General features: G+C 45.3%; 1 protein-coding gene across 1 annotated transcript; it reads right to left on the bottom strand.

Annotated features, from left to right (window-relative positions):
• LOC116223903 (mitochondrial peptide methionine sulfoxide reductase-like) lies at positions 1 to 12,834 on the bottom strand. Its single transcript, XM_031582196.1, has 3 exons — positions 12,691 to 12,834; positions 2,565 to 2,669; positions 1 to 158 (listed from the first exon to the last, which is right to left on the bottom strand). The coding sequence occupies exons 1-3, from the start codon at positions 12,806 to 12,808 to the stop codon at positions 16 to 18; spliced, it is 366 nt and encodes a 121-aa protein (XP_031438056.1). The 5' UTR covers positions 12,809 to 12,834; the 3' UTR covers positions 1 to 15.
• Between the last annotated feature and the right edge of the window lie 804 nt (positions 12,835 to 13,638).

The raw sequence follows: 13,638 nt of genomic DNA, 5'->3' as shown, positions 1-13,638 counted from the left end.
CAGTGGGGCAGATCGTCAGTTTAGGGATGTTTTGGGGGGGGTGCTACTCACCTTCTGATACTCGTCTTTGGACGTTAGGGCCTGCTGGAGCTGCTCAGGGGTGTAGGCGTAGATGGTGGAGCGGTAGGTGGTGCCCACGTCATTGCCCTGTCGCATGCCTGTTCAGGACACAGAGGAGAGGATGAATGGATGGATGAACAGCATGAATGAAGAACTTGTATAAAAAAAAAACGAGTACAAACTTGCAGGGAGAGAAAAAGAAATGTGCAGCAGAAAATGGCAAGTCATTTCAGACAACTTCAGGAGGGCATTGCATTGCAGAGATGTTTGTGTCAACAAGTGGGCGGCAGTGGTACAGGAGGTAAAGAAGTCGTTTAGTAATCAGAAGGTCCTTGAGCAAGGTCCTTGAGCAAGACACTGAACCCCTAATTGCTCCTGATGTGCAGTGTGCCATCAGTGTAAATGTAAAATGTGTATACATTGTAAGTCGCACATATGTAAGTCGCTTTGGATAAAAGCGTCTGCTAAATGACTAAATGTAATGTAAATGTAAATGTAATTTAGTTTAGTCCATGATGTTAATGTCCCCTTTTGGAAAAAAAAGTTAACAATCAAGAAGTTTCCACGATAAACACACAATTTGCACCCAATCGAAGTTTTGAACGCTTTCTTTTCATGAAAGGAGAAGTATGGAAAAATGAATCCTGATTGCCCCCATGCATAACTACCTTAAGACTAAGCGATGGTGTAATTTTAATCAAAGCGCCGTTCACCTTGATCCGGATATACGTAGAAGCTGATTTCAAGGCTTCTTCGGGCATAATTGATTTTCCGCGGTGGTGGGAACTGAAGCCTGTCGATTTGTTTTTTCTCCTACCTGCCTGGTCTCTTCCACCATAATTCATACACACAATCACCAAGGTTAACATGTACCAAAAGACATCATCCCATATTATCCTTGATAAAAACACACGCTTTCATATGTTAAATAATTTGAACCTTGAGAGGATAAAGAGTGCGGTAAGTACGGCTTGAGAGTTTCAGTACAAAGTTGAGAGCTGCGGTACAAAGTTTCACTTGTTGAAATATTAAACTTGTGTAAGCATGACATTTAGCATATAAAGAAAAGATGGGACGCTTCTGTATTATAGATGAACGGTAAAACATCCAACATGGATTATCCATTATTATCACTGCACTAAATGTCACTTTGGGGCTCTATTAAAAGACCTCTCCACCAAGATGCCACCAAACGTATGCGGCATATGTGGTTGTAGTGGCTTTTTTTTTAATTTTCTGGTCTCATTAGATTGATTCAAAGAGTTTTTTTTAATTAATTATCTCCTTTGAAATAAGGGATAGCTGTAAATATTATAGAAAATCAGGACACTGTCAGTAGCTAGGTTTCCATCCAACTCGTTTGCATCTCTAAGGCGAATTTATGAAAATGTGGCTAAAAGAAATGTGAGTCTGTGCTCATTTCCATCGGCTGTTATGCAAATAAAAAAACGGACACTAATCACCTTTGATGGACCCCTAATCAGAGGAAGAGTTGTAAATAGCTGTGGGTTCAGATCTTGAGGTTGTCAGGGTAACTTTAAAGGAAACATAATCAAATCTCAACAAATGCGATTTAATGAATGTGAATTAACCCGTGTCCACCAACCTTAGTCACATCATAATTTATGTGAATCAGGAGTTAATCTGACTTTTGGATTGTTGGATGGAAACCTAGCTACTGCTGGACGTGGGAACACTAGATACAGATACCTACTACATATACAAAATCTATTAAAACATTGTACATATGATTCACATATAAATACAATGACAATGGCATATGTACACCAAAGTATGTCTAGAGTTAGCATTTACGATGGACATTCTATGATTTGGAAATACACGACCTAAAAGCTATTTCATGACGCATCATCTGAAACTTGGGGTTCTGGTCAGCAGCTAATCAGACTATGGTCACGTGCCCCCCCGTGAGAGAGGAGAAGGGCTGCGTTTACAGCGTGATTAAAAGCCGCCCGGACGGCCTTCTGATTGGCTCTTCAACTGATGCCGCGCATGAAGTGGACCTCTGGCTGCCTAATTGCACCACTCCAAATGGCGCCGCTCATTATTGCCCAGCCATAATCAATCGCTCCGGACACAGCAGGGATAGAGAGAGAGAGAGAGAGAGAGAGAGAGAGAGAGAGAGAGAGAGAGAGAGAGAGAGAGAGAGAGAGAGAGAGAGAGAGAGAGAGAGAGAGAGAGAGAGAGAGAGAGACAGAGACAGAGACAGAGAGACAGAGAGAGTGAGAACAAAACTGTCTTCCTCACTGAGGCCTATTTGGAGGATTCTGAGGGCTTCTGAGAGAGAGATGGCCTGCTAGCATTGGAGAGGCACATTGGGAGCACTGGACACGCAGCAGATATCGTATGTACAGCACAAGACAAGGACAACGCTTATACTCTTGTTAAAAGTCTTGTTGCTTTGTGTAGTTTTACTTTGTGTAGTCTAATGGGAACAACATGTGAGTGTGTGTGTGTGTGTGTGTGTGTACTGCAATATTAACCTTGAGTGGGGTCATGGCTCTCCCAGAAGACCTTCAGCAGATTCCCCAAACTGATGTTCTCTGGATGGTAAACCACCCGCACCACTTCAGCATGACCAGTTTTACCTGAGAGAGAGAGAGAGAGAAAGAGAGAGAGGAAGACAGAGAGAGAGAGAGAGAGAGAGAGAGAGAGAGAGACGAAGACAGAGAGAGAGAGTAAGAGAAGACTGCATTGCAAAGTGCTACTGTATATAATGTAGCAGGCAAGGGGTTGCAGCACTTCTTTGCGCTGATGTGGATGGCAAGGCTGTAAATAGTTCACCCCCATAATGCTTTGGGCATGGGACTTGGTGGTGTTATCGATCTGGATTAATGTGATTATGTCTTCCCTTTGTGTCCTGTATGAGTGTGAGTACGTGTCATTGTTTTGTCTGTGTGTATTTGATGTGTCTGATGCCTTAGTTTGCCCCACTATCTGTACTGTGCTGTGTCGGTATATACCCTTATGTGTCAATGCATTTTAATAAATGGCATTCCCAGCATTGTGCGATGTATGGGATACGGGGACATTGCCATTTAATCAGAGATCTTTGTGTCTGCCTCTGTTCTTCCGGGCCAACTCACTACAATATAAAGAACTGTAATTCATGGAAAAAAATAAGAAGGAAAAAGAAAAAGAGGGGAAAGTGTGTCTGTTCCAAATGTAGAACGGCCTAAAAGTCACCGTTCAAACAAAGGCCTGGGCCATTCAGTCAAGCCAGGGTGTCTCTGTGTAAGGTCACCGCTACCACGGGCCCATGACCCCAGCCCGCTCCACCTCACTCACCAGCCGCAACCCAGCCACCCACACATCACATCGATTAGCTTTAAAAGGCCCTCTCATGGGCCCCTACACACACACACGCGCGCACACACACACACACACACACACACACACACACACACACGCACACGCACGCGCACGCGCACGCGCACGCGCACGCGCACGCGCACGCGCACACGCACACGCACACGCTCACGCACACGCACACGCACACACACACTGGAGGTGAGGGCCCAGCCACTCCAATTCTCTCCCCAGTGCACAGACGTATTTTTGTAGGATGGCCCTGTCCTGTACGCGCTCGACACCTCAGACTTCAGACACGGCTCACAGTCCTGCCACCTGCACATTTACATTTTACATTTAGCAGACGCTTTTGTCCAAAGCGACGTACAAGGGAGAGAATAGTCAAGCTACGAGCAATAGAACCTGGTGTGACAATAAATACTACTTTACATAAGAAATATAACAAAATGAAATAAAAAAGAAAATGTAACTGCTGTAATTGCAAGTTACGCACTAGTCGAAGTGCCTGTTAGGACGGGAAGTGCTCTCTGAGCACTGTGCCACCTGCACAGGTTTCTGGATGACTCTGCCGTTGCCATGGGTTGTATCAGCAGGAGACAGGAGGCTGAGTACAGGAGTGTGGTGGACAGCTTTGTGGAGTGGTGTGAACTAAATCACCTCCAACTTAACGTTTCAAAGACTAATAAGGAGTTGGTGGTGGATTTTAGGAAGCAAAGGATCCATCTGAAAACCCAGTCCACATCATAGGGGAACAGAGGTGGACGTTGTTGAGGAATACAAGTACCTATGCGTCCACATAAACAATACATTGGACTGGACTAGAAACACAGACTCTATGCACAAGAACAATCAGAGCTGCCTATATGCTCTCAGGAGACTCAGATCTTTCAATGTCTGCAGAACCATGCTGCAAATGTTTTATATAACGGCGGTGGCCGGCGCCATCTTCTACTCTGTAGTGTGCTGGGGCAGCAGGGGGAAGGCAGCGGATGCCAACAGACCCAATAATCATCAGGAAGGATGGCTCTGTCCTGGGAGCGGAACTGGAGTCTCTGATGGGCCACCATCATAAAGACATGCATTGCATTGTATGAATATGAATGAATGTTGTGGTGGTGGTCGGAGGGGCCGTTGGCGCTGATTGGCAGCCACGCTTCTGTCAGTCTGCCCCAGGGCAGCTGTGGCTACTGAGGTAGCTTACCACCACCGGTATGACTGTGTGTGTATGACTACTGGACTCTGGACTCTGTAAAGCGACTTCGGGTATATAGAGAAGCGCTATATAAGATTGAATTGATTGATTGATTGATTGATTGATTGATGGAGGTGGAAGAGAGGAAGATGCTGAGATTTATAAATAAATAAATGATATACCATGCCACACCGGAGCCACATCAGAGCCCTTCGGGCCGTAGACTGAGAGCACTGAGGAGCACTACAGAACGCCACGGGATGCCTTGTCTACCAGTGGCCTATTCTATCTATCCTCAGTCTTTCCCACTCTATCATACTCCGCTGCACATCGGGGTCCTGGTCGTCCCGGCAGGATTTATTTTCCTATACTGACCGACTATACATCATCCCTTACTTCAATCAATCAATCAATCAATTCAATTTTATATAGCGCTTCTCTATATACCCGAAGTCGCTTTACAGAGTCCAGAGTCCAGTAGTCATATACACACACAGTCATACCGGTGGTGGTAAGCTACCTCAGTAGCCACAGCTGCCCTGGGGCAGACTGACAGAAGCGTGGCTGCCAATCAGCGCCAACGGCCCCTCCGACCACCACCAACATTCATTCACTTAACAGACACTGAGAACAATAATATCAATACGTTTATTCCTCTATTGTTCTTGCGTGGCTGATGGTGAAGCTGAGGCCGGAGGAAGAAGCACCACTCCAATCAGCCTGCAACTTGTCCAGTCCATCTGATTGGCTGGGGTATGGCAAGTATTTTTTGTCATGTCAAGGAATATCTGTCTGGTTGAATGTGTGTGAGTGTAAACGTATGATTTAAAGCATGTCTGGTTGAATGTGTGTGAGTGTGAACATATGAGGTAAGCATATCTGGTTGCCAGTGTTTGAATATTTCAGATCAGCTGAGATGGCACTCACCAACACCAATCGCTTTTCCTTCCATCCAAAACCAGAATGTTTCCTGGTGTGTGTGTGTGTGTGTGTGTGTGTGGTGTGGTGTGGTGTGGTGTGGTGTGGTGTGGTGTGGTGTGGTGTGGTGTGGTGTGGTGTGGTGTGTGTGTGGTGTGGTGTGGTGTGGTGTGGTGTGGGTGTGGGTGTGGGTGTGGGCGTGGGTGTGGGTGTGGGTGTGGGTGTGGGTGTGGGTGTGGGTGTGGGTGTGGGTGTGTGGTGTGGTGTGGTGTGGTGTGTGTGTGTGTGTAACTGAGCCTGTGTGATTTTGGTAATAGGAGATCCAGTGTGTGTAACTATATGTCTGCAAAAGAATAAACTGTGTTCAACTACACATGTTCTTTCCCCCCAAATAACCTATTATGTCCAATAACAGCTACACAACTCCATTACTGTCTAATGGGGTAACTGAGGACAGAATTGGCTGACCATCACTGATGGCTCTTCTCTCATTTTGCAGCACAGCCCCCTCATCCCCGCCAGCCCCGTGAGTTATCAGCCACGGATCTCTACATTTACATTTACATTTAGTCATTTAGCAGACGCTTTTATCCAAAGCGACTTACATATGTGCGACTTACAATGTATACACATTTTACATTTTACACTGATGGCACACTGCACATCAGGAGCAATTTGGGGTTCAGTGCCTTGCTCAAGGACGCTTCGACAGGGAATCGAACTAGCAACCTTCTGATTACTAAACGACTTCTCTACCACCTGTACCACTGTCGCGCTCTACTGCTATGATATTAAAAAAGTAATACAAAACCAACCTGTGAGGTTGCAGGTATTATCACACTGGTTCTGTATTATCATGCTTATTCAAGGCAGAGGGACAGTATTAAATGGCCACCCCCCTGAAGAGACAAGTCCTATTTAAGATCGGAGAACGGGGATAGTGACAAGTCATAAAGACAAAGGGACAGTCAGGTATTTTACAGACACGCAAACACAGGTCCAGGCTATGAGAAATAAGGAGAGGTACTGATATATATATATATGTATAACATATAATTTCAGTATAATCTGATATTCAATATTGTGATACGCATGTTTTGGTGTTGTGCGTTCTGCTTTTTGTTGTTATTATTCTATTTTACAAGTGTTTGTAAGTTGTTTAAGAAAAAAAGCGTCTGCCAAACACTATACCAAGTCTATAACTATAACTTAACTACCTGGATAAACAACAAAGAGACATTGAGATTGAGATTGCTGTGTACGGTCAAATACTTTACAGTAATATCATACAGGGAAAGCCGAGCTTCACAATGACAATGCATGTCTGCCTTGAAGAAGTAGTGAGCAGATCTTGTGGGGAAGAGGGTATTTAAAAAGAGAGAAGCATTCTCTTTCTCTATTATCTGTCTCTCACTTGTTCTTTGGCCTTCAGTCTTCCTGCCCTTCGTCTTCCTCTTCTTGTTTCCTGGTTACTATCAGCTCTCTATCATTACAGTTTGCAGTCTCTATGGTGCTTGATAATATCATGGAAGTTAGAACTCCAACACAATATTGTTATCCATCATCAGCCTCTGGATCTTCTTCTTCTTTTCGTTTCACTGAAGCATGATGGTTATATGGCAGTTTCCCATTTCTTTACACAGTCCTTTGCATTTTTGTTGAATACTGCAAGGTCTTTTGGGCTGCAAGGGTTAGGTAGTAGAGGGCAGACAAGGCAGTGCTCCATTGTATGGTCTGCTTGTCCACATTCACAGGTGGTTGGGCCAGTCTTGTAGCCCCATCTGACCAGAGCATCTTTGGATCGTCCCGTTCTTGTTCTAAGGCGGTTGAGTGTTTTCCATTGAGCCCATGATGCTTCTTGGCCAGGGGGTAGGTTTTCAGTGGGGGGTATTCCCATGTCAGTTGGAGGTGGAAGCCGAGTGAAAGACAGTGAAAGCCTCTGGATAATACCCATGGATAATCAGCCATCATCAGCCTCTGGATAATACCCTCTCTCTCTCTCTCTCTCTCCATCCCTCTAATCACTCTCTCTGTCTCTCTCTCTATCCCTCTCTCTCTCTGTATTTCTTTCACTTTCTAAGGCTCTTTAAATCTTGCACTTTCTATATCTATATTTTTTCACTTTCTCTTTCCTTCTCTCCCCCCGTCTCTCTTTTTCTGTGAAGGGCATCTGAACACACACACACACACACACACTTGTCCTCTCCTCCCCCACTGAACAAGCTTGTGGGTGGGCAGGAGGTGGCTGGAGAATGGCTGTGTTGGCAGCCACGGACTCAATGGTGTGTGTGTGTGTGTGTGTGTGTGTGTGTTTGTGTGTGTATCATTTTGTGTTGGCAGCCACGGACTCAATGGTGTGTGTGTGTGTGTGTGTGTGTGTGTGTGTGTGTGTGTGTGTGTGTGTGTGTGTGTGTGTGTGTGTGTGTGTGTGTGTTCGTGCATGCATCATTTTGTATTGGCAGCCACAGTCTCAATGATGCGTGTGTGTGCGTGTGTGTGCGTGTGTGTGTCTGTGCGTGTGTGCATCCGCACGCGTTTCTGTGTATGCATGGCACATGACGGATGTGTGAGCTTGCGAGTGGGGTGTATGTGAGGTGTGCAGGAGTGTATGTACTGTATGTGTGCAAACCTCACGCCACAATACCAGCTTCTTCCCGGCTGCCGTTGGCCTTATTAACAAGGCCCGGGACCCCCACCTGACGTGGACTCTCATCCCGCCCCCACACCTCAAGCCTGTGTTATGTTAACACACACTACATTGCACACTGCACATTGCACATCCACTTTTGCACTCCTGCCCTGCTTTTTGTATTGTAGTACTTATTGTGTTTGTGTAGTACTTACTGTGTTTTTATGTTTTATGTTATGTGTAGTACTTATTGTGTTTGTATGTTTTTATGTTTTTATGTTCACTGTATGCACCTATGCACCAGAACAAATTCCAGGTAGGTGTAAACCTACTTGGCAATAAATACTATTCTGATTCTGATTCTGATGTGTCTGTTAGTGTGTGTATATGTGTGTGTCCATGTGTGAATAGGTCTTTTAGCATGTGTGTATGTGTGTGTGTGTGTGTCCATGTGTGCATGTGTCTGTTAGTGTGTATGTGTGTGTGTGTGTGTATGTGTGTGTGTCCATGTGTGCATGTGTCTCTTAGTGTGTGTGTGTGTGTGGGTGTGTCCATGTGTGCATGTGTCTGTTAGTGTGTGTGTGTGTGTGTGTGTGTGTGTGTGTGTGTGTGTGTGTGTGTGTGTGTGTGTGTGTGTGTGTGTGTGTCCATGTGTGCATGTGTCTGTTAGTCTGTGTGTATGTATGTGTGTGTGTGTGTGTGTGTGTGTGTCCATGTGTGCATGTGTCTGTTAGTCTGTGTGTATGTATGTGTGTGTGTGTGTGTGTGTGTCCATGTGTGCATGTGTCTGTTAGCGTGTGTGTATGTGTGTATGTGTGTGTGTGTGTGTCCATGTGTGCATGTGTCTGTTAGCGTGTGTGTATGTGTGTGTGTGTGTGTCCATGTGTGCATGTGTCTGTTAGCGTGTGTGTATGTGTGTGTGTGTGTGTGTGTGTGTGTGTCCATGTGTGCATGTGTCTGTTAGTGTGTGTGTATGTGTGTGTTTTTATACAGCTAAGTGGCACTGTTTTGTCAGCCATGGACTTGGTGACACTTCACCCTTCAGTTACACGTGGCCTCTTCTCTCCTCCTCTCCTCCTCTGCTCTTTTTCTCTTTTCTCCTCTCTCCTCTCTCCTCCTCTCCTCCTCTCCTCCCTGTGATAACACCACTGTGTCTGTACATCCACACCTTCGCATCTGACATTCTACGGAGCGACTGTGGAGGCGGTGGGCTGTGTGAAGCGCCATGGAAACCAACACTGAACCCGGTGAACTTCAACCACTCCCTCGGTGGCCTACAGCAGCTGTGATGTGTTTTTCCTGAGAAATAATATGGGTTGTAATATTGCCTCTTCATCTGTCTGCGATTTATGTTGCTGCTGCTGCTGCTGCTGCTGCTGCTGTTGTTGTCAGCGCTGGGTCTATGTGCAGAGACTAAGCCTTTGTTGACACAGACCTGGAGGCTAGACAGCCGCATACAGAGTGTGCAGACAGGTTAGTCTGAAGAAGTCTAAAGAATTTTTTGTTTACTGTATCTATGAGTATTTTTTTACTCCATCAATCCATCTATCGAATTATTTATCTGTCGACTTTCCTCTGTCAATATTTTGTGAGAAGATGCTCCTTTCACGTGTTATTATTAATCATTTAACAATAAGTACATAAAAATAACATGTGATAATAATAACGTTTGAAAGGAGCATAATATGTATATTAATATATAATATATATTATAATATATGTAATATATAATATTCTATACACGCATTTAGTACACAATCATATCATATACTGTTAACCAAACTAAAACAAGTTATGAGGAAAGTACTAGAAAAAATCAGCCCTGTAGTTTGTCAAAGTTAAATCAGCAACTCCTTCAACTGGATAAGTTCAGGTCTACAGTGAGTAACTTCAGCACCAGAGGAGTGGACAGCTCCTGACTGCATAGCAGCAGGCCCTCTGTCTCCCCTTCCCTGTCACTCCTCCTATAGTGAGTCAGGCAGAGCTCCTGGTGCTGTAGGGGCACCAAGCCCCGCAGGCTACAACCTGCTGCATCCTGCCTCAAGCTGTAGCACTGCAGAGGAGAGAGCAGCAGCCAGGGTTGAGCTGTGTGTGTGTGTGTGTGTGTGTGTGTGTGTGTGCACAAGTGTGTGTTTCTGCATGTGTATTCTTATGTGCGTGTTTGTATGCTTCTGCATCTCTGTGTGTGTCTGTGTGACGCAGGAGCCTCTCTGAGGTGCACACCCCACTCAGGCAGGGGGGGGAGGTGCTGATGGTGGTGGTGGTGATTGTGTGTGTGTGGGGGGGGGGGGGGGGGGGATTCATCAAACAAATTTCCCCTGATGAGAAATCACTGTGTGCCTCTGAAACAGGCTTACCTCCAGAACAAAAGGAAATCTGCCCAGATCAAAGATGGGACCTGTCATGCTCCTCACAGCAATGTGAAAGTGCTAATGTGTTAAAAAAAACTCAGAGAGAGAGAGAGAGACGGGGGAGGAGAAAATAGATAGATAGATAGATAGAGAGAGAGAGAGAGAGAGCAAGAGACAGAGAGAGAGAGAGAGAGAGCAAGAGAAATGGAAGAATGGAATGGAAGAGCAAGCAGAAGAAACAAGATGTAAGGGGTAAAGGCAGAATGAGATAAAGAGCGAGAGAATAGGAACAAGACAGAAAATAAGAGTGAACGAGTGAGTGAGAGAGGGCGAGAGAGAGAGAGAAAGACAGACAGAGAGACAGAGAGAGACAGAGAGAGAGAGAGAGAGAGAGAGAGAGAGAGAGAGAGCAAGAGACCGGGAATGGAAGAGCAAGCAGAAGAAACAAGATGTAAGGGGTAAAGGCAGAATGAGATAAAGAGCGAGAGAATAGGAACAAGACAGAAAATAGGAGTGAGCGAGTGAGTGAGAGAGGGTGAGAGAGAGAGAGAGAGACAGAGAGAGAGAGACAGAGAGAGAGAGACAGAGAGACAGAGAGACAGAGAGACAGAGAGACAGAGAGAGAGAGAGAGAGACAGAGAGAGTGAGAACAAAGCTGTCTTCCTCACTGAGGCCTATTTGGAGGATTCTGAGGGCGTACACATCCACAGCCAAACAGGGTGCCTTGGGTTAAATGCACATGGAGAAAAAACACACACACACACACACACATACACACACACACACACACACACACACACACACACACACACACACACACACACACACACACAGTAATATTAACAAAAAGGCACGATTCTGGAAAATCCTAAAGCCTCAATCCCTCAGAATAGGATCAGCAAAGCGGGGTGTGGCTCTGAACAGCTGGCACAACCGTCATGTTTCAGAGCACTGCATGATAGAAACTAAGACTATCCTTCTAACTCCATTAGGGTTGGCGCACACACACACACACACACACACACACACACACACACATACATATAAAACAGTTTCATGCTTCAGAAACAAAAGCCTCATGCATGCAGGAGTATCTTGCTCTGCACAAAGGGGAACTATTGACAGCAGCAATTATGATGATGGCTTCAATGATTTAGTGAGGTGCGTTTGAATAATTACGGTGATTGGCAGGTGTTGCTTAGCATCGCTTTGCCTACAGAAAGTTGAGCAGCATAGCACAGATAACATATAACATACTGATTTGACTCTATTATTAATTAGGTAGAGCATAGTGCAGATGTATTGGATTAATGTGACATCTTACTTTAAAAAAAAAAAAACAATCGAAATCGGTACTGCGTTGAGTTAGAACGCTATAACCTGCAACCAACAAAGCGGCTAAACAATGTAATCCTATAGGGAAGGCATAGGGCTTCCGGACTAGACTGGACATTTTTGTAAAATGTCTTTACAGTTATTGAGGTAAACAGACACCGGTCTATCTCTGTCTGTATCATGTTTGTCCCTAGTGAAAATCTGGAACCAAATATTAAAATAAGGTCTCCCTCAGTATGCAGCTGAATCAGTCAGCCTGTGTAATCCCTCACCCACACAGTTTAGAAGCTTGCGGATGGTACCATGGTGCTTGTCTGCAGTAGTGTAGATATAAAAAAAAATGTAGCCTCCCTGAAAAATATCAACCTATATTGATTAAATCTCAAGAATCTCTACTGCCTAGCACGGACCTGGCGCTGGGCCTTCTGCCCACATGGCTGCCTGTCAGACAACCCATCTCCGGTAGCATCTTATGTATTGATATGTCCTCGCTGTAAGGACCAGAATAATGAATATTCACAACCTATTATCATCAGCGATGGAGATGACTGCTCATAGCGATGAGATGCGGAGCTGCCATGTTCAACGCTGGGGCCTGATTGAAGTCTGAGCGCATTCCTACCAATGTCTACCAACGTCATTTCTACATTACAGGAATAATCAAAAACTGCATCATTTATTAGACACACCGGCAGATGCTGTTTACACACAAATAAGACAAACTGAACGAGACGAGACGAGGGGAGAGGAGAGGATAGGAGAGGAGAGGAGAAAAGAAAAGAAAAGAAGAGAGAATAGACAGAACAAAGACAGTTGAGGGAGGGTGGGGTGTGAGGAGAGGAGGCATGTTTTTTCGGGTGGGGGGTGCTTACCTGTGCACACGTCCTCGTAGGTGGCGTTGTCGGTGCAGCCCCCCGAGTAGCCGACCTGTGTGGAGTACACGCCCTTCTGCAGCCAGAACCTCCTCTCCGCCCCCCAGAAGCAGCCCATGCCTTCACGGGGAAACACACACACACGCACACACACACACGCACACACACACACACACACACACACACACACACACACACACACACACACACACACACACACACACACACATACACACACACACACACTGTAGTTACGCTACAGAGAGGGAAAATAGCAATGCACATACTGCAGTCATGTTACACTCAGCATACAGAGCAACACTCACTTCAGTCACACCACACACACACACACACACACACACACACACACACACACACACACACACACACACACACACACACACACACTGACAAGAGCTAAATACACAGTCTAGTCACGCCAGTCCCTCCATGTGCTGCAAGTAGATTATGGCCATGGCCTGCTTCTTTTCCGTCTTTTCACCTCAAAAAAGAGGTAGAAAGCAATATTTTTAGTTCATCACACTAAAAGCCTGAGCTGAATTAATAGAATACAAGGTTATTACTCTGTTAATTTGCACAAGACTAAGTACACAAAAGAAGCAGAGCCTCTCTGGTGACTAAATCCATGGCCTTGGTCGTGGTGATGGTGGTGGTGTGTGTGAGTGTGTGAGGTTGCAGTGAGACCTAGGGAGAACACGTGTATTCGTGTGTGCGCAAGATTTGTCAGCTGAGCTGTAAGTGCAGGCTTGTTAATGCAGGAGAAAAAGTTAGCTATGCGAAGTTGGCTGGTGTAAGTGTGTGTGTGTGTGTGTGTGTGTGTGTGTGTGTGTGTGTGTGTGTGTGTGTTGAAGGGGTGAAAGCAGTTATGTGTGAGTTTGAGTGTGTTTACTCTGTCTAGGTCATGATGTCTAGGTGGCATTTATAGAA

The sequence above is a fragment of the Clupea harengus genome, chromosome 15, assembly GCF_900700415.2.
Source record: "Clupea harengus chromosome 15, Ch_v2.0.2, whole genome shotgun sequence".
Taxonomy (NCBI): Eukaryota; Metazoa; Chordata; class Actinopteri; order Clupeiformes; family Clupeidae; genus Clupea; species Clupea harengus.
The sequence above is the reverse complement of the archived record's forward strand: the minus strand, read 5'-3'. Positions and strand labels throughout refer to the sequence as shown.